This window comes from Copidosoma floridanum, unplaced genomic scaffold, assembly GCF_036245765.1.
Source record: "Copidosoma floridanum isolate Cflo_tuat_1 unplaced genomic scaffold, Cflo_Japanese_pri ptg000014l, whole genome shotgun sequence".
Taxonomy (NCBI): Eukaryota; Metazoa; Arthropoda; class Insecta; order Hymenoptera; family Encyrtidae; genus Copidosoma; species Copidosoma floridanum.
In genome coordinates this window covers 6,370,527-6,392,663 of record NW_028321891.1, presented here as the reverse complement: position 1 = coordinate 6,392,663, position 22,137 = coordinate 6,370,527, and the positions used below count along the sequence as shown (strand labels likewise).

Sequence of the window (22,137 nt, the reverse complement as noted above, 5' to 3'; positions counted from 1 at the left end):
TGAAATGAAGAGCCGAGCTCTCCCGCTAACTAACCTGCGGTAATATGTATGCCCAAGTGTGTGTATACGTACGGGGGGTGAGGGGGGACTCGTGTCTATATAGCATAGGTTTAGCGGTGCTCCGATGTATTTTATACGTCAAACTTGGCTCGTTGCATCTATACCCACACACACACATGATTTTATCCCCCGTCCCACCTAACCCTCGGGCTATTTAATTATCATACGTATTGTGCATATTAATTTTGTTGAAAGTTTGTTCTTATTGTTTACTATTTTCTGGCTTTGGCTGTACCGCTTCACCCATCGCATATTCGGATAATATAGATACGGAAATAGGTTGTTGTTGTTGTTTTTTTTTTCTCGCACTCGAATTTCATTTACACGTTCCTCGTTGTTACAATGCTGAGCTGCTAATGTAATGCCGGATGCGCACAAAGGTAATTATAAAGTATCCAGCTTTGCGAGAGGCAAATTTCACGGGTCGTTGAACATGTATGGGTACAAAGTATGTACACCCAATTGTGTGTGTGTTGTCGTTAGTCGAGTCATATATAAGGAAGCATAAGTAGGTATGGGCGTACGAAACGACAATTTTATCGAAATTTCAATAAAAGCATCGCATACTTATCGTTCCGGTAAACAAAAAACAAAAAAAAATATCCCTTGAAACGTCACCAATAAACACCGTACGGCTCGTCACGTTTCAAATATCACCCATGATAAAAAAAAAATGCAGAAAAAAAAATACCTAATATCCATATCGCAACCGCACCACACGGCAGTGTAAATAATCCACGTCCTCATCCCTCGCTAGGCTGGTACACTCGTCCTCTTTTCGCTGGCGTGCACACACGCAGCCCCCGCGGCGTGCACTCGTAGAAATTTTGCCACCTGCGCCCTAACGTTCCAGCATGTCCTCGCGCTCCCTAGTGCATGTGAGTGTGTGTGTGTGTGTGCACCCCTCTCCCCATACCAGCTCCTCCTCGACACAGACGCAAACCGGGAGAGGTAGGCTTTTCGACCTGCCGGAAGTTGGCTGTGCGCGAAATTTCAAATGCACCGCGCGGACCGTGCGTAAATTCTCTGCCGCTGCGGCCTCGCGATTAATGCGACCGGCTTCACGTGCAGAACCTACCTCCCGCGAGTACATACATATACGCGTGCGGATGTACACGTGCGCGTTTAAGTAGGCGCGCCAGGGACTGCGCGTATTACGGTGGCGCTTGCACTCATCCCCCTCTCTCCCTTTGCTCCCGAGTCTCGAGCTCCATGCGGCAATGGGGTGCCCTCGCGCGTTATACGCTGGTACACCAAACGAGTATCCCCGTGTGTACGTGTGTACATGTTATGATGTACGTATGTATACATATGGTGAGCCGCGGTGGGTGCACGCATGCAGCGAGGATTCGCTCGCTCCGCTGGCTCCCCCTCTTGCTCGAGGGTCTCCCCACAACGAGTTTGCTTTTGAAAAAGAAAAAGGAAAAAAAAAAAAACCTTTTTTTTTCCTTTTTGTTGCCTACCTCTCGGTGGTGGTTTTTTTGATTACGCTCCGAGTCTGAGCTTAGTTCACTCTCTTCATCACGGGCTGGAGGTTTTTGTAACGAGGTCCTGTCTGGCTGTTTTTTTTTTTTTTTTTTTTTTTTTCCTCTTCCTTTTCAATTAATCGTCGCCTAATTCCTTGATACATAATATGGGGACTTTTTTTTTTGAACAATTCAATCGCTAATCGAGAAACGGGACGTATTATCATTTGCATATATCTATGTTACATACGTCGCGTTTGCTAAACACTTGGTTCCGCGCCGAGGGATAACATTCTTCGCGTGTACCCATACGCGGGTGTAACGGCGCTTATATACGGCTGTTCCGAGTATAGGTGCTTGTGTAAAGGTATGCACGAGAGCTACCAGCGCGATGACTTATACTGTCGTTGGCTGAAATTAAACCTCGTTGTCGTCGTTGCTTATGTATGTGTGTGTACGTAAGTACGCGCTTGTGCTATTGTACAGTGGTCGGATAACCAAGAAGAAACAGTGGGTTTGTGTAGAAAAAAAAAGCTGACGTTTCTCTGGATGATCCCGTGGTCAATCTTCGATCGGTGCGAAATTTTTGGAACGTGGTAAAGTGAAGGGTGAAAGTTATGACAAATATTTTGAAATATTTCATTGGAATGCAAAGAAAAAATGTTGCTTGAGGCACGAGTCGACTGGAAAATTTGGGCAAAAGCTCTATTCAACAGATTTTTAGGTTCAAAGATCATAAATGTGTGTTTCCTGGAATGAATTATCTGAAAGTAGCTTATTTGGTTGTTCATGTGAACATTTACAAGATGTTATCTCTGAGGGATCACGATGTACTAAATTAGAGATGCGTGCATTTTATACGAATTGCACCTCCGTAGGGCTGGTTTTTCATCGAACCACCTTCGGATATCCTCGCACTGGCGGCAAACACGTGGCTTTCGATTAATCCGTCAAACTCACGATCCATCGCACCCATATACACGCCAGACCGTTATCGGTGACACGCGCGCGCTCCACAGCCGGCGCATCTCATCAGTTCTCCCGTCTTGCGCGACTCTTTTACTACCTCAAAAGAGAATGACAAAAAATTTGAGCCCACACACACGCGCACGCACAAACAAGCCGTCAATCTTCAAAGAGCGGCCGCGGCAACGCGTTCCAGTTTGTCTCTCTCTCTCTCTCCGTTGTATCTCTCTCTCCGTATATGGCGTTGTTGCGCAAGCGAGACACATATATCCTCTCTCTCTTTCGTTCCCGAGCGATTTTCATCGGTACTTATTTATCGTCCCTCGTCGTAAAGATTATACGCTCGCCATGCATGTGTGTACAAACTGTACAGCTCGATACAGCACGTGTGTGTGTGTAATATTTTTATTCCGCGCCCGCGAATCGCGAGATCCGCTGAGATGAATGAGAGACTAACGACGACGACGTGTGCACAATAGGGTGTTTGAACAGGACAGATACGCTGTTTTCTCTCTCTCTCTCTCTCTTCCCGTTGTTTGGTTTGTTTTTTGTTTTTTTTTTTCACCTCCTTTCCGTGCGTATGAAATACACCGCGCGCCGGGGTTATCTTTTCTTTTGTTTGCCCATCGTTTTGGCGGAAATTTCGTCCGAAGGATCGGGCGCTGAAAGAGGAAGCGTAAAACTCGAATTGGCGCTCTGTAAATACGTAGACAGATTCCACGAGTTTTTGCTTTCAACTGCGCTGTAAATTTTCAACTTGGTGCTTCGTTCCGAACACACCGCCAAATATCGCTCATTCGCTACATTTTCCAATGTTTTCCTCGCGATATAATAATTAGAAAGAAAAAAAATAATAATAATAACAAATCATGGTTTTTGTTTTCGTTTTTTCGATCCATAGTCCCAACCCATGCATGAATTTTCGCAAAAACAAAAGACACTCGCTTCGGCCGATGTTTCCTGTAAACAAAGCCGCCCCAGGGGCAGAAGAAAGGGATCCCCACTCGGAAGCGGGAAATCCATCAGCCGCGCAAAAAGCACTTCCCAAAAAGCATCACCGAAATAAAATTCTCGCTCCCAAAACAAGAGAAACAGAGAGCTTTCGTAAATATAATCCCCTGGCAGCCCAACGCGGGACGATACTTGAAATTATTTCCAGCTCCCCCTTGATGAAAAAAAAAAAAAAAAAAAAAAAAAAATAGTTTTCAACAACAGCCGCGTGCCGAGAGTCTCCGGCTCGTAACTCAGTCATCGGCTCGCGACCGCTGCGGCGTACTCCTCGTCAGTTGCATAGCTCGACTGCTGTATACCTATATGCGCATCTGGCGCGCATCCCTTCTTCCCTCGGTCTCTCGAGCAACGGTGGGTGCACAAATGATACACACACACACACACACGTATACAGGCCCACCGCGTGCCATACGCACAAAGGGCTCCCGAAGGTATTTCGAGAGGCAAATGTTTGGCTCGTGAACGCGTAAGCGCCTTTGCACCCCGATACAGGGTGAGCCAGCCGAGATTTTTCATCCTCCCTCGGGAGGCATCACTCCCCCGGACGATGAATCATTAGCTAGTGACGATTTTATGCTCATTCGTGCCCCGCTTCGGATGCCGCGTTCATTTGTCGCGCTTCGCATCGGACAAAAAAGAAAAAAAGAAAGAAAAAGACGAGCACACGAGGCAGTGGCAACCTAATCAGGCGGAGCGCATTCTCCCGAGCCATAATACCGCGCGACAAGCCTCGCACGTAGACGAACAACAAAAGAAAAGGAGCCAAACCAGCCGGGTGTTCCTATAACCCACTTAGCGGGGCCCCCTCTTCCTTCTCTTTTTTTTTTTTTTTTTTTTTTTTTTTTTTTTTTTTTTTTTTTCTTGCAGTCTCACCCACTCTTTCTTCCATTCGCATTAATTAGCTAATTGACCGAACGACGACGAGCCTAATTAGTCCTCCTTTAGCGGCGAGTATAGGTATGAAGGCGAGGCTGTGGGGCCATTGGAGCGAAATTCGGGCTGAATGAACGTTGGAGCTGGTGATCGTGCGAGACGAGCAAAGTTAAAGGCAAAATTGGTGCGACCCGAAAAACGCACGGGGTGTGTTATCATGTGCCCCCTCGCGAGGTGAACGAACTTGCTGGCTCAGCTATTGACCCCCTTCGAGACCCTTTAGTCCTGGGGGCGTTTAATGGGTTATTGTCGTTAACGACGAATGAATTGATATACCATGGGTACGGAGTTTTTATCTGCCCCGCGATCGGCAAACATCGGAACAAACGTCATTTCGTTGTCTCATATAATGTATTCGCGAGAGGAAAAGCGAGTTCGTTAAAAATAAAGCCCCTTTGCCGCGTCCATTCATTACGATCGGATTTAACGCGCAAAGGGGGAAACAAAAGAAACATTAAAACCCTGAATCGGAAAAATGTGTTCAATGTGCGGGAATCAGTTTCGTAACGAATCGATATCGTTTTGCCACCCCCAGCGAACAGCATCAACGACAGATTACAACCAAAGGAGTATAGCTTTGAGTCAAATTGCTCGTCCAACCTCCTCCCGGCTTCTCCTTCGAAACTGCCTCTCACGTGCAAAACATACATATACTTGCGCATCCCTTTTTCTTATACCGATGATTCGCTGCCTTGTCGTACAAGGATCGTTCAAAAAGCAGTCCCGGAGGTGGGTGTCGTCGTTATCGCAGTCCGCGAGGCAAAAATTGCAAGTCCCGACAAGTCGAGGTTGGCCGTGGTGCGCTCGCGAATGGTAAATAAAAGAAAGAGAGAAGGGTAATTCAGCTCGTTAATAAGCGAGGGCGACTTTGACCCGAGCCGAGAAGATAAAGAAGAAGACGAGCTCCGCGCCGAGGCAATTACATTGTAGTAGTGGCAGTATCTTCTTTCGCGAGCAGCTAGGAAAAGTTTTTTTTTTTTTTTTTTTTTTTTTTCAACGAAACACGCGGTATATTAATTTCAGAGTCGACTCTGTTCTCGTTAAATATATATATAAAAACCCCAGGGGATGGGCAGCGAAAAGAAAATACACACAGCACGTTCAGCAGGAGGCGATTTACCGATGCGCGCTAAATGAAAATTATCGGCTCCGCGGAGCGGCAACAGATAAAGCGCGGGACGGGTTTTATGCTTTTATTTCCACCGAATTATTATTTTTTTTTTTTTTTCCATCTTCACGCTAGAATTACCGCGAGCCGGAGGATCTGTCGTTTCCCGAAAACGCGGGCTCGGCTCTCCTTCTGGTTGACGAGAGCGGTTTTCATTGTAATTTTTTTTTTTTATTTTGCCCCTTTTCACAATTCGAAGCTCAAGAGGAGGTCCCGATTTTCGATAGCTATAGGAGTCCCCGAGGTGGTGGGTATTTCATACATGTGTAAGGACCACTTTGCGAGTGAAATGAATCCGAAGTGCGTCCCGAGGAATTCACTCGTCGCGCTCCATATGTGTACTTGTGCACGTAGATATTAATAAAAGTATCAAACGCGCGAGCGAGAGGCGATAAATTTCACTCGCCCAACTTCGCATTAAGTAATCTTGTAGTCGTATAATCGTCGTCTCCAAGGCTGGTAAAGAAGTAATGCGCGGCTTAATGAAAATTTCGCGCCCAACTAACTTCTGTAATGAATTTAACAATGTAATTTATTCCAGTTAACCATTAAACGGCGCGCCCATAAGTTTATTGGGCTGGATCTTTTGCATTAATTTCAAATTTAAAGTACCGAGATGGTGCACACTCTCTCTCTCTCCCTACGGGTGCATAATAAAGAGTTTAGCGCCCGTAAAAGGATAAAGCCCGCATTAACATGAAACTTCGATCCAATATTTTAATTTAATACTCGCGGTGTTATGTGTATGACCGGCCCTTTCATCGACAACCAGCGTCTACGGGTATTCCTCGCACCCCATTGTTCCTCCCGTGGGGCAGAAAATTACGCAAAAGTGAAAAAAAAGGGCGGTATATATAGGGAATATTCGACTTCCAACGCAACCACACGTAAAACTGCAGCCTTGATTCATATACGGCGCGACCATCGCAAAGCGCTCCAGCGTAAAATAAAGGCCGTCCCGGCGACGATTTTTGTGTGAAAATGAAAAAAAAAAAAAAAAAAAAATCAAAGAGAGAGGGGGACACAGGAGCTCGGATTATAATGTATATATATATATCTGTGCTATAGTACAGCGGAAGTGTGGAAAACGATCGGCGCACGCTACTACCGCTATATGCACTTCCCTCCTCCTGTGCTGCTGCCAGAGTTGCTCTCCATCCGGTTTGAGTTATATACCATCATCCCGAGGATAGGACAGAGAGTCGTCGAGCGCGGCTATTGTGGCGGAGAATTATTTTATTATCTCATGATGGCTGGCTGTTCGTTCTTCTTCTCACTTTTTTTTTTTCCTTTCTTTTTCGTTTACCCGCGATGATCACGATGCCACTGCGGCTTCTCCTCCTGCCGGTTTCGATTTGTGAAGATTCTGAGACTTTATACTTATCTTTTCTTTTTTTTTTTACCAACCAAAAGAAAATAGTAACGAGGAGGTGCTCCCCTTTCTTTCGTTGAAGTACAATGGTAGCTCGTTAAAGGAACTGTGGTGGCGCTATTAATTGCTCTCCCTTTGCTCAATATTTAATTTCAATTGTCTTTAAACCAATTGAAAAAAAAAAAAAAAAAAAAAAAAAAAAATGATAGCTGTGCCAGTGCGCTACGAAAATCTCAAACAAACACGAGTGACCGCATTTTATTTGTACGTAGGTATACATTTTTTCTCTCTGTATATGTACACATCACAAAAGTCTTTGCACACTCGCATCTAGTGGTAATCCCCGCGGCTGACAGCAAAAACTTGGAAAATCTTCTCTTTCGTTCATTAAAACGCGTAGCCATGCCTACCGAGATGCGTACAATATATATACGTGCTACAGAAGTGCAATTGTTGTTATCCTAACACGACGGGAGCAAACAGCAGTGCGTAAGAAACTCCACACTCTCGAACGTGATCATCTTTATTTTACACAGTTGTTTGTAATTAGCATCAACGGAACGTCCCTTGCGTCTGGAAGAGACAGGCTTTCGCACCTTTTCACTTAGACAAAAGACGGCAAAAAGCTGCCCCGTTCATTCTCTCCCTATCGGTTTTCATGCACCAAGCTCCTCCGACCCGGGGGAGCTTTTATTTTCGGCTTTTTGGAAAAATATTCGCAGCCCAGAGTTTTTTTTTTTTTTTTTTTAAAGCTCGCTTTCGCGTGTACAGCAGATGGTATGTGTATGAGCTACTGGTGTGTGTTTACTCGCGAATTAAACGCGAGCTCGGGTTGTGTGTTTGAATTGAAAATTTTTGGCTCCGAGAGTGTACAAGCCGTGGGATTTCTCGCCGCGCAAACAAGGGAAATTACCCGCGTTTAAAAATGAATTACGGCATACATACACATACTGACTTGCCGCACCGCGGGGAATCCATTTTTCGTGAATTAGAGAACTGCTCCCGCTGCCACTGAAATTACCGTAAAACAGAATAACTACTCGTATATTATTCGCTTTGCACGAAACCCCTCGAATCTTGTGTACAATATGCGGAGTACGCATACACCTGCATCGACACGCGATGTTAATTATAACTTCAAACGGATGATTTTTTTTTTTTTTTTTCTCACCCCAAAATAATCTCCCAAACAAGTTTCACTGACACATCACCAAATCTTTCTTGGATGTAGGTATACCTAGAACTGATGGTAAAAATGACCAACCAAATTGTATTAATAATATTATTTAAATCCGTTTGCTCCTTCAATATACCGTATCGTCTGTGTCACGCATATTGTGCCTATATTTATCAACCGTTCGGGCAATCAAGCGAACGGCATTGAATCTGACGTAAGACGTATAAGCAGCAAGCCCGAAAGCAGAGATAGAAACAATAAACGGCATTATATCTCTCGTGCCATGTATATATATATATAGACACACATGGAATCTATTACGTATACTGTATACGTATACATAAAAATGTACATTAATCACGAGGGAGAGTCGTCATCATAATCATAATCCGCATATATACGCGTGCATCATCAGCAACGACAGTGGTGGTGCGACTTTCATTTAAATATATACCCTCTCGTTCCCTCTTCTGCTTCTTCTCTCTCTCTGTCTCTGTCGATGCCTTGCCTCGGAGGGACCGGGAGCGACAGCCTAATTAGGATTGCAGTCAGCGATATCTCGCTCGTACAAAACATCCTTCCAAGTGGACTATACATACATCGTATGAACATACCACTGCTAAACACAACAGTCGTCTTTTAAGTCATCAGCAGCCGAAGCGAGCATTCCATGCGTGACGACCTAAACGGACGAGTCAAGTCGATGGCTATCTCTCTTTCTCAGCTTGCGTGTGTGTATACATATATATAAGCACGGACTTATTGTGGAATTGCTTCTTTGAACTTTGTCGACTGTCGACGTGCTCAACGAGAGCCTCCCATCCCCGATCGCAGCAACCGATCTCGCGCGATACTTGATTTACGTTCTCTGTTTACATAGTTGTGAGTAGTCAACTTTGGGAAAAAATAAGAGCTTGGATCAAACATTTGCCAAAGTCATGTTTATCAACATAACGATTTTGATCATTTGTGAATATATGTGTATGGTGGCTCAATCGAGCCCATTCATCGGTATACAAATTTACGCGAGATTTCCTTGGCAATGGTTTATAGGCACTCACTCATGCGAGATCTCTGCCATTGTAAAATATATATACAAGAGAGGGATACAATGGGATGCTGTTCAAATTAAAATCGCGGGCTCTCCGCTCACCTAAATTTAGCTCCTCTACGCTTGCAACGTAAAAGCGTCGATTCGTTCGATTTTACGAGCACACGATGTATATATATATATATATTGACGACAAACCTCGTGATCCCAAATAGGAAACTCAAAACAATCGCGTGCTTGAAACTTTGATTTTTCGTCCGTGGGTGTGGATGGCTTTTTGCAAAACTATGTACGGCGAATGGTGTATTTTCAAAATGTATATACTTCGGCACAAAAGTCACGCACCGCGATGTATATAATTCATTCGCCGACGGTGTTTATGTAATTCACGAAATATTTTTTCGGTCTCGTTCCCAATTGAAGCGATTAAAATGATTTCGCTCTCCTTTGGGTACATTAACAAAACCATACCTCGGAAGATGAGCTTCCTGCCACAGCCAAGCACCATCGGACGACCAAAAGTGGGGGGCGGGGAGGAAGGGGCCCAAAAAATAATTTAAATAATTGGCTCATCCTTTTTTTCCACATAATTCAGGCAAAGTGCCCCGACTCATTGGCATAATGAATACATCCTACGTCCACTGCAGTACCAGGCAAAAATGAAAAAAATTGTCGTGAAACGTAATTGTTTAAACCATCCGCTCGAGGATACATCCCAAAACCCTTGGAAAACCGAAACTATATATAACGTGGATGCCTATCGGATATCAAGACTGGAAACTCAAATTTTGAAACTGGCCTCCCCTTGCTCCGCGTACCTTGAGATGATGAGCTTAGGAGCCGCAAACTATTCGCCAAGAGGCTCCAACTCAAACTTCAGATCCCCTTCGCAATTATCCCTCGAGTGGCGGTAGAAGGGGGGAAGGGGTGGATTAACAAAAATTCCGAAACTCCGACACGCGGGATCCATTGCACACATCGAACGCTCCTGCGGCGTCCATTACCTCCGCTGCAGTTTCTCTCGTTGTATATACCTGTTACGTCTATACACACGCGCTCATAGTTATACTGCACGAGAGGAGAGAAAGGCTGCGGCGCTGCGCAAGAACATGCAGTTGGGCGCATCTTGGGCCCGCGTATATAACCAACTCTCCTTAACAAGTGGCGTAGAGCTGCAGAGCACGAGTTTCTACTACTACCTATATACTACTACGTTAATGGCTTTCAGCTTAGCAAATACATTTGGGAGGAAGGCCCCGTTAATCGGCGTTACTGCATGCGCCTTTCCGCGAATGGAGCGTATGGTCACCGCTGATGTATATGCTCGCTATTGTATAGTTAAACCAGCTCGTCGATCTATCTGTCAAAACACTGGGGAGTTTGTCCTATGATAATATAATATTATGTTCCATTACGCGACCAGGCAACATTAGCCGTGACTCATCCAATAGCGCTCCTTGACGTCTTTCATTTACACGGGTAATCGTCATTGTTTTGACGACTCTCGATCGGTATAGGCAGCAACAACACTTTTTCAACTCGTGCGGGGTACAAATGGGGCGTGTGAAAATCGGTTGCTCTTACACTCTCCGAAATTCGGAGGTAAAAAAGCCCATTTGCCGTAATAATACAGCGTGTGATTCCTCGGCGTACTTAAAAACCGATAAATCAGACGGTGCACGCGCGTGTGCGAGGGGAAAGAAAAGAAAAGAAAATAAATAAATAAACGACGCACATTATCGCGGCGCGGCTCGTTTCTCCGGGCGCGGGTAAATGGGCGCGATGATCCACGCGTAACCTCCTTTCCCTCCGTATATATACACGCGTGGCTCGTCGTTACACAGAATTTCTCCCGCGTGACGAGAGAGAGAGAGAGAGCGAGGGAGGGGGGGGGGGAAATCTCCACACTTGACATCGGCCAAACCAACAGGCGAAAATGAGGAGGTGAAGAAAAAAAAAAAATAAAATGAAAAAAGAGGGACATCGTCGCCGCGAAAGACTTTCTCATCACATCGAGAATTTCTATCCTCTCTCTCTCTCGGGGAGTGTTGTATTTTTATTAAAAGTGCAGCGGACTCGTTGACGCGCACAGATGTGTGGAAAAAAAATATGTATCTACATACATATAAACATTGCACGAGTGCAGAGATAGTCGCTCGCGAATAATGAATGACATAAGAAAGGAAAGCCGGCCGCCTCTCGAGTATAATATACGCGGTCGATGGATACGTATACCTGCATGCAGGGTACACGAGATAGAGAGAGAGAGAGACAGAAGTGCAGCCACCGGTGGCTGACCAACTCCTCTCTTTACCTTTTTAAGGGGGGCTCCGCGGGAGGGGGAGGCTAGCCTCGTGGTCTAAAGTTAGGTGTGCTTGCTTCTCCGCTCGGGGCTTCGCTCGCTCTGAGATGGTGTCCAGAAAAACCGGTCACCGCAAGCCGCGATATCTCCCTCTGTGTGTGTGTGTGTATATTATAGATATATCGGACTACGTTATATGTATATGGTGCGGTGCGGTCATCTCGCTCACAGCCACCGTATTATTATACTTGGGTGGGTATACTTGAATCGGAATATACGCGCCACGCCAACGTAAACAAACCCCGTGTGATGTAGCTGCCCTCGTAAAATTAAGTGCAGTGTTGAACTTTCATCTAATTACGTGTGTGGGTATGCGTGATTCAACGTGATCAGTGGAGGGTGAAGAAAAAAAAGTAGGGGCTACTTGCCTCGGATAGGCAGTTTTATAATTAAAATCGATAATTCACGTCGACGTAACTGTAGTGCGTCTTATTGTGTATGCCTGTTCGTGGGGTGTATGGATACAGTATACAGAGTAATAACAAAAAGGAAATGGAGAAGATTTTTTTTTGTTTCTCCGTACGCCGGTAATTTATATAAAGACTCGTAATATTCAAAGCTGTTTCGGAGCGTGCGCTTGTAAACTTTCACTCTCGCGTGTACCAGCGCGTACAAAAATACGTACAATAGTATATGTATATAATCGCCACCGCCGCGTATACGATTTTAATACTCCGTTGAGTTGCGCAATGCATTTGCTAGTTTTTTTCATCTCTGCGTTGTACTCGCTATCTCGATTTTTGGCTGCCATTGTTGTCACATTGATGAACGATTTTGCAGACATTGGTTACATATATGCACACGAGGGCGCATGCAACTCCTGCTTCAACAGGCGCCTTCGATCATTCAGTGTCTGTCTGTCCTTTTACCGATCTTTTTTTTTTTTTCATGTGACACAGGTACCGATTTTCATGGCACGAAAAGTGTCGCGTCACTCAAACATCGCCTGATCAGCATCAGATTTAATGTGTGCTCTTATTTTACACTCCTCCAATATATGTATAGTTTTTCGTCACGTAATTTACAGACGCTATTATCCAAAGCTTAGGCCTAATACACCTTACGTATGAAAAAAAACGTCACCCTTGCATTATCACAAATAAAAAAAAAAAAAAAATAGACTGGGGAAATGATCGAAAAGATGCTTGCTCCACGCACCTACACGTTTGTGCTCAAACATAACAAACAGCCCGAGTTTTCAATCCATGAACCGAATATAGCGGGGCATACGTTTGCGCGAAAAAAAAGCTACTCTCGCGCGTACACGAAAAACGCGTGTAACAACACACCCACGCGCCATACGTGTTGCAGCATCAATCTCCATCCCGTCGATCCGTCTTCATCTTTCTTCCAAGGCTCTTCGGCAAACAAATCTACCCTTGCCAGCATCGAGTTTATTCACGACGCTCGCATACACATACAGAATACCGTGGCCATCATTGGCGCGAATTTACAAATAAAAAGGGGGTGGGGGAGCAGCGTGATCTTTACGAGCGATAAAATTTTGTTTTTCACGGTGCAAACGAGCGTGTGTTGCGCGTCAAGGAGAAAAAGTGTATATTTCACCTTCCGCTCCATGTGCCCCAAAAAACCCCCTCTCGTCACAACGGAGGCTTCGATTGTTTTTCAATTTTTTACTTCGCGCGCACTCGATAAAACTTCAGAGCAACGGAAAATATAGATTAATAGTCAGAGCAGCGTTGATTCCACAGTTGGCCGTTAATAACCTATACGAAATCAATGGCCGCTCGGATCAACGTCCATTCATTTGTATTAGAGAGACCGTGCGTGCAGTGTACAAGAGGAGTAACAGCAGGCAGGACGAAAATTGTCTCGGAACACGGCAGAATAGGACGAGTTGTTTGAAAAAATGTACCGCCAATACGTTACAGAGAATCAAACAAATCTACCATAAAATCATGTAGGTGGGTATTGATGGTGGCCAATCTATATGTGTAGTCGTCTTTATTAATGATTTATGTCGGCGTTATAGCTCTCGATACTCGTACAATATCACTGAGGCATCAAAGCAAACTAATGACCTTAATGTAGCTTCATGAACCTTCAAAGATTGACGTGAGTACGAACAAAAAAAAAAAAACTCATACTTGAATGCTAAAACTATTTGTATGAGAATTATTTTTCACCCGATTATTTAAATGTCTCTTTTGACGTGAGCTGCAGAATAAGAGTAAAGTGGTGAAAATGTTTAATCAAGATTTCTTTTCAACATCACGTTAAAACTTGACAATAAAGCACAGCGTTTCGTTCCGGAACAACGAGAAATTAATATAGAGGTAAAATTTATTTCAGCACTTTGGAGGGGTGGGTTTTATCTCGTGCGTGTCTTTGTTTGTTTTTTAGCCCACACACGAGCATCCGGAACTAATGCAGAATGTAAAGGAAAACAAAGCGAGATTTTTTTTTATGTCACTCGCACACTCGTTTTTCCCTGTGCTCGAGCGAGTAATGGCAGTTGGCATCAGTGTAATAACAAACAAACCCACCAGGGGCATGGAGGGCAGGCTAATTCGCGTAATCAACGCAATCATTCATTACCAACAAGTTGAGCAACCATATAACCGATGAATCAAAATCGCACGAAGCAAGGGACAGGTGTCACGGAGAGCTTGAACTGACACCACGTCGCCATTGTCCGTTATTTCTGTGGTGGCTTTGCTCCGAAGCTTTTGTTGTTACACGAGCTCGTATAAACCTGTACATATTTCACTAGATTTTTTTTTCTGAGGGAATACTCGAATAAATACAAATTTTACGGCTATGTGTACATGCATGCGTTGACTCTACGGTTGTTGAAAGAGATTTAAATTGTGTAGGTATTGCACGGCGAAAGAAAATTGAGCGAATGCGCGCTTCGTTTGCCATTGATCCGAACGATGGGTTATTAATTTTACAGTGGGGTTGGCTTCACTGAATTTTTTTTTAAGTTATTTTTTTCCAAAAAAAGCCTCGACACGCGTTCGCTTGGAACTCGAAACCAATGGTTTTACAAACATACGTGAATTTTCGCAAAATCCGTGATGGGTATATTCGAGTTTCGGGTACGCGAGGCATGTACATGCGTGCCGGTTGATTATTAAATTTTAACTTCTTTGCGGTTGAAGGGAAAGAGCTGAACAATGAACGCGTAAAACAAACGTTATCTCCGTGGTACGTGTATTTGTACCTCTACGAAAATCAGTTTTATTGCACAAGGGCGAATAATACACACGCTCGGCGGCGCGCGTTCGTTAATAACAACGACAAAGCGACTCGTACTTTTACCGTAACGGCATGTAACACGCGTGTACGTTTATCGAATGCCGAAAATAGTGTGGCCCCGACAATCGAACGCGGGTACACCCAAAATCAGAGTGATCCTCTCTATTTTTGCACCCTTGGTGTGCAGATGTATAGGCGTATATGTATATGCGTGCTCGCGATGAATAATATCAGGGAAATTTCGTTCAGCGTCCAATTAGCGAAATTCGCCCTTTCCTCCTCCCGTACTATGCGCTCCGCTGGTCTTTCCAATTTGCGCGATGGCAATTTTTCATTTTTCACGTGTGAACTTGAATAACTCAATTAAAAGAAAATCCCGGGAGAGTTGGCCGCCGGGATGTGCAAAAAATGTGCGTATAATGTGCGTCTGTGAAAGAACGGGCACAAGGAAGAAGGGCTTTTTTGTTGACGGCTCTCGGATTAATGTATGCCACACATGTGTACACATCGAGTGAGATATTGTATTATTTATGCCATTAAGTTCCGAGGGCGAAAAACACCGAAAGCGCGTAAGCTAGTTGCACATGTAATACTCGATGTCAGTGGAGCGTAAAGAAACTTTTCTTTGGTTTCCCGAAGAGCGAGAAAAAAAGGGGGGGAAGACGCGAGAGGGCAAAGAGGGATACAACCGACAGAGGATCCGATGAGCCGTGTCCGAGTTCGGAAGCGGACTGATACGGGACGAGCGGATAATTTGTTTTTATTTCGGCCTTTTGTTTCGGTCGTTCGCACACGTGTGTGGGTATGTGTAAGTTTGTACGTTCTATACTTTTTTTCGTTCGCTCTTCCGCTCGTGTCACATCGTGTTTTTTTGTCCGAGTTTTTGTCCCTCCTTTCAAACAGCCCGTGTGTAATATACTGTACGGCAAAAAGTGTAGTTTCACGGTACATTTTCTAAAATTTTGTTTTAAAAACTTGGTTAATTAACGTGTTAATGAAAATTATCTAGAGAAAAATAGTAGGTATAATTAAAGTTCAATTACAAGAGTACACGTGGGTAAGGTGGGATTGTTTATTTATGTACGCTTTGATATCGTAGTGAGAAACAAGTAAACGTCTGCAAGCACATTGTTTACTAGGTATACTAGCCATGGAATCGGATGTATACATAGTAAGTATATAGATCTTGAGCGACTGTCGTCTATGCCTTACACTGGAATTTGTGATTAGATTAAAAATTGTGTCACGATGAAAACAAGCGGTCTATATAGCCATTTGTTATTTTATTGTCTCTTCTCGGTTGTCACATGTACCGAAAAAAACAAAAATACATGCCTGAAGGAATTCAAAATATTGATGATAATTAGCCACTTTTTATCTACGTAATAACGCAATCGCCATTTTAATGGATTTAAAGGCGCAATTCACTTTCCACGAAATCATCGACACGAAGAACTCCAATTAAAAAGTTGTTATCCTGAAATAAGCGTGAGCTAACAAAAGCTCCAAAACTTGTAGAAAGAAAAAAAAAAAAAAAAAAAAAAAACCAGCCGCGTATCGTTATCCATTGACCAAAGAATCATCCCTCTAAGTATCCGTCATCTCCTCTGCTCGGAAAACAAAAATTCACTCTGTAGCCCGTACTAACTCGTTTTCAAAATTACAGAACCACCAAGCGAGAGAGATACGGAGAAAAAAGAGAGACTACTCGTACTACCGGACCATTTGTACGTACTTCAAACGTATATATACGTACGCAGGGGTTGCGCAACTATACACCCGCGTTGCCCCCGAAAATAAAAGAGACGACAGCAACTTGTACGAGCCACACGACAACACTCCGTGAAAAGCAGAGACACTGCGCACACCGGCACGTGTATACAGTTTTACAAAACTGCTGGCAAAACGGTACAGCATATCGACAGCATCGCAAACTCGAAGGTTAACAATTCGCTGTACGGCGTCAGAGCGACGACAATGCGCGTCTTTTTTTTTTTTGTTTTTTTTTTTTTGTCGCCCTCGCTGATGGCGATGCGACGTGCCGGCCGCGCGGCGTCCCCATTGTAACTTGGCAGTCCCATTGTTTCACGTCCCATCGCATCTTTGACGAGGGGCAGGGAGGGACCTCATTGACAGCAGTGCAGCGACGACGCTGTTACTTTGCCCTGTGTAAGCTGGATGTGGTGGCTGCACTACATACAGCAGAGAGAGAGAGATATGGGTGGCACAACGACGTCTTGTTTGGAAGAAAGATGAAAAAATAATGAGGCGAACCGCGGAGCTGCTCGTCTCGTGTGCCGGGGTCGTATTTTCTTCGGAGCACCTTGGCTGAGGTATAAGAAAAAAAATTACGTCAATGCACGAGTTCTTAACTTTTTTTTTTTTTTTTTTTTTTTTTCATTCTCCTGTGCCCACGTAAGGTACGCGTGTATATTATATGAAAATGGAGCATCGGGTCTAGGCGCACATGTCGTTTTTTTTTTGCCAGCGCGGCTTCTCTATTCTTTCCCCTTTGTATGCGATCCTTCCGTCCAGCCCAGGTGGCCGACATCTGTCTGCTCTGTTGATGTAACATATATACATCCCGTGCGCCTAGAAACTTATCTCTTCGTAACATCCTACTCTTGTCCTTACTTTTCGAAAGAACAATTCGCACAACAATTCGAACAAAGGGGATCGGTGTCGCCTCGTGCCACGTCCGCAATTAGCTTCCAAAGTGCAACGTCGAATGGAAAAGAAAAGGAAAAAAGTCTGTTTGAGGAGAAATATTGACTCGCAATATACATCCGTCCTGTCGCGCCTACGAGAAAAATTGCGTGCACCCATACGCACGACCCCAAAAGCCCATCAGGTGCACGCCGAATGCACTTGCAATGCTAAGCAGCTTTTGCCAGTGGAAAAAAAAAAAAAAAAAAAAAAAAAACGGAGGAAAGATGACAATGGAACCACGCGCGCGTGAGTCGACGTGGCGTTGAATAAACAAATACATGACAAAACGCAGTCACGAGCAAGTGAGTAAATGACACTGCACGTGCAAGCTTGCATGTACCCAATATAAAATGCAACAATCGAGGATGCACCTACTTTCGTATCGGCTTGCAGCATCGGACGACTCCTCTGCTGAAACGAAGAGCACTGTTTTCACGGAAAGTTTAAATACGGCACCCGGCGCGCACACGTCCCGAAGTAAATCGCTAAAAAGCGCTATCGCCATCTTCGCGTGTACGCTTTTGGCTCTTCACCGTTTTCTAAAAATGCGTACCGCAGAGAGAGAGAGAGACAACACCGAACTTCACGAAATTCGGTCGGTGTACTCAAGTCGTCCGCAAAACCGCTATGGAAACTTCAAAATCGCGATGTACCCGTACATGTGCTGTAGACCGAAATCGCCAAGTACCGTTACACACCCGTACACGCGAAGCTTAAAAATACACGCGCGCGACTCGTCGAAAATAATATCCAGCTGGCAGCCAGAGGTCCCTTGCCCCTATAGTTTTATATCATGCTCTGTTTTCCCGTGGCTCTGTACATATACTAAAAAAAAAAATCGTAAAATACAAGCGGCAACCATATGAATGCACGTGCGCGGCTTGGTACGTAACAAAATAGGTGCAGTAACAGTACGAAGTGACACTCCCCGTGGATGTTTCAAGGGAGGAGTCGGGGAAATCTTACGTTTTCCCGCATGTATGTCACGGTATCCGCGCTGTCCTTATTATTTTTACTCTTTTCGATCTCTCGCTTGCTTTTTTCTTTCAAGACGGGATACTGTCAAAGGGACACGTACGCAGTAAAAAGTCCGAGCGTGGAAGAGATGATTCGGGAAAAGATTGCAGAGGGGGTATAGGCACGCTGCACGTGTCCGTCCTCTCGGGTAACTCGGACAATCGAGCGATGAATTTTCGAGCTCAGCGGAAAATTTCGGAGGAGCTTGGGAAAGGGGGAACGAGCTGAATCACATTTCGATATGTGATTTTCCAAGTTTTTCCGGTGAAAAACATTGGCCGGCTCTTTTGTTTTTCTCCACCGCTGCCTCTTTGAAGGGGGGAAAAAAGTTTTGCGCTCCTCCCTGTCAAACTACCGTCTCACGTCTCCAGGGGCGGACATCGAGAATTGATAAATCTTTGGAAATTATTTTTCCCGATTTCAACAGCTGTGCGTGGTTTGCACTTTTGTTCGGAAAAGTCCGAGCGCATGTTTGTCAAATAACAAAAGGGGGGAAAAAAAAAGATTCCACAAATATGAGAGAAAAATCGATACAAAGAGAAAAGTTTACGCTGAAAAACAACGTCTCTCTCGAGATACGTGCCATACTTTTTAACGATCCCCGACGTCCTTCGCCTCCGGGCGCGAAAGAAGAACAAGTAACACATCAGCAGTGATGGTGGTATAGCGTAAGTAGTAAAAAAAAAAAAAAAAAAAAATACTAGAGAAAGAAAAGTTGTATCGACAACTAGCTGCCGCAGTGCGTCTTGGAAAACGCATCAAACAAGAGTATAATATGGAGAAGGAGAGACAAAGGGGGAGGGGGAGGACGTGTCAACAGCAGCAGTGACTCGTCGTGAGTCACAAGCGCGAGCGGACGTTTCTTTCAGCTTCCCCTCGTCGCTCGACGATTGATAAAAAGCGTAAAAAAAAAAAAAAAAAAAAAAAACCCCCGATGATGACACGCCGATGATGATTCTAGCTGTCGACGCTGTTGTACCCAACAATCGCAGCGATTCCTCGAAAACCGAGCGCAGGTATATTTGTCGATACAGTATACGCCTGTCATTGCGCTGTGTTAGGATTAGCGCGCGACGTCCATCGCCGCTCTGTGATATTTTATTTTTTTATTTTTTTTATTTCATAGCGCTACGAAAATATTCACTCTCCCCCTCTTTTACGACATCCAAGATGTACTGTGATTTCGGCGAAATTGAACCCGATGGTGGCCAAGAAAAGCTCCGAGTACGTGATAAGTCCCGATTTATTCTACACATACCGGTGCTAAAAACGCGAAATAATTGTTGGGAAATTTCGCTGGTGAAATCGTATCGCTTCCGCTCCAAAGTTGCTGAATGTTATTCCCGCACTCGCTGCAGAGAGGGACAGGGAGTCTCGCCGATTAATTTCGAATGAATTATTACCTTTCGTCGTGATCGGCATGTACACACATGGCAGCCATACGTGACGGATCCGAGGTATGCGCTGCATCGATGGAATGAACGATGCACGCGAATCAGGACGCTATTTTTTAAATTTCGGGTTTCGGGTTATCCGTGTAACGCCACGCGATCGGAGTAGTTATTGTTTAATCAAAGCGTACAACTCGACGGGCTCAATTGGTTTACACTCGATTTGAATTTCATTTTCCAGCTCGAGTGTTATCTAAATTAAAAAAAAAAAAATTCGTGGATAATTTCCGAGCTGACATGATAACCTGTTTCTAATGTTTTTACTATTATCTTACCAATTTGAGGAATGTAATTCGAGTTGAAGATAAGATACCGCGATCATTTCGTCAGCTAGCTGTTTTCGTTATTCGAAAAAAGCCTCAAATTACGTTTTCAAAGTCGTTACTACCAACAACACCATTTTCACTCGGATCCAATAATAAAAGCGTTGTCCTTCGGCGATTACGCCAGTGATTCGATTACGACGACTCGTCCCGCCCGTGATTTATCCCGCGAATTATGAACTTCCCCTTGAACTGAACGAGTTATTTTGAAAGTCGTACGTTCTCATTGTACTAAACCTGTCGCATAACTAACGGTGGGATAGAAAATAAAAAATTTTTTCCGACGATGCCGAACTTTTCTCGGAGTTTTTTTTCGCTCTATACTTGCGCACACGGACGCACTTATTTATGTAGCTGGTGTTGATATAAAGTTTTTATTATTCGTCGTAGGAATATTCAGCAGCAGCAGTTATGCAAAAATATTTGCTTGATTTCAACAAAAATGTTGTCCCCAATTGCACAATACCACTGCGAGTGTGATAAGAATGTAAATAAGTTTTTTCGCTCTTTCTCTGGAGGTGACTGTTCTATCAAAAATTTCTTGGCAGATACAACATAATCGTTGCGTAACCCTATATATGTTGCGACGAGTTTCGAAAATACAATCTTTTATCCACAGCTTGAGAAAAAAAAAAGAAAAAAAAAATGTAATCGTCTATTTAAAGAATGTAAGTCTAAAAATAAGCGATAGTTGACACTTTACTTTCATTTGAATTAGAAAACAGTCGTCGGAATGTTTACATTATCTCGTCGCGCTATAATTAGAACGACAACCAGACCAGCACAGACGACTCCAAATAACCTGTTTCGTATATAGCTATTGAATCAATAATATTATCACCTGTGTTTTTTTTTTTTTTTTTTTTTTTTTTTTTTTTTTTTTTTTTTTTTTTTTTTTTTTTCTAATCAGTACTATTCGTCCGTTTTATAAACGGGGTATACAAAAAAATAAAAACACCATTAAAATTCAGGGTACGCGTCACTTTGAATTTCTCGAGGCGAGAGCTACTGTCACTTTCACTTTTGGCCCGGAAATAATCACCATCGCGCGAGTATACCGTACATCATTCATCCCGCAGTCTTCAGTCGATGTCAAAATAAAATTACGCACACACACACACACACACACACACACATCTCATTAAAGCATCACCGACTCTTGAAATTCAGGGCAAATCAAAGCATACGTGATGTACGATTACGAAAAAGAGATAAGATGTACCTGTATTGTACTTGAAAAGCGAATGTTTTGTACCTGTTGCCAATGATCCTCGAGCGACGGCTGGGCCGAGAAGTAGCCGGTGTCGTGTATGTCCTGCAGCTCGCGAAATATATTTCCGCTCGGCAGGATATCCATGATTGCTGCGTGATCCTTCGTATACTTGAGATTTTTTTTTTTTTTTGCACTATCTGTATTCAATACATATCACATGCATGTATGTGTATATATATATTTTTTTCTTTTTTTTACCACAGCATGAACACCACACACTTTTAAGGCGAAAAAAAAAAAGAATGAAAAGAAAAAAAAACAACTGTAAAAAAGGTGCACTGGTAGTTATGCTACTGCAAAACTTGTGTAACGTTGGTGACAGGAACAATCAGAAGAACGGAACGACCGCGTGACGAAACGAGCCATGAGCCGAATCTCAAACTCCCGAACTTTGGCGGTGCAAACTCTCGTGTGCAGACTGCATTCGCAAGATTGCGTGTGCGTGTTTTTTTCTACTTTACTGCTGCGAGTCGTCGCTCTCTGTGTCTGGGAGCTTTCACTTTTTGCCCAAACGACTGTTAACGACGACTACGAAGAGCTGCTGCAGCGGATACTTGGGTCGCGTGGGCAGGAGAT

At 43.9% G+C, this 22,137-nt stretch overlaps 1 protein-coding gene across 3 annotated transcripts in view; it reads right to left on the bottom strand.

The window, feature by feature from the left end:
* LOC106638520 (Krueppel-like factor 6) overlaps positions 1 to 21,794 on the bottom strand; it is a 265,802-nt gene extending 244,008 nt beyond the window's left edge. For all 3 annotated transcript variants that reach the window (XM_089591923.1, XM_089591921.1, XM_089591922.1), the window contains exon 1: positions 21,544 to 21,794. In XM_089591923.1, the coding sequence (XP_089448049.1) occupies positions 21,544 to 21,645 (102 nt within the window). In that variant the 5' untranslated portion in view covers positions 21,646 to 21,794. The remainder of the gene's footprint in view (positions 1 to 21,543) is intronic.
* Between the last annotated feature and the right edge of the window lie 343 nt (positions 21,795 to 22,137).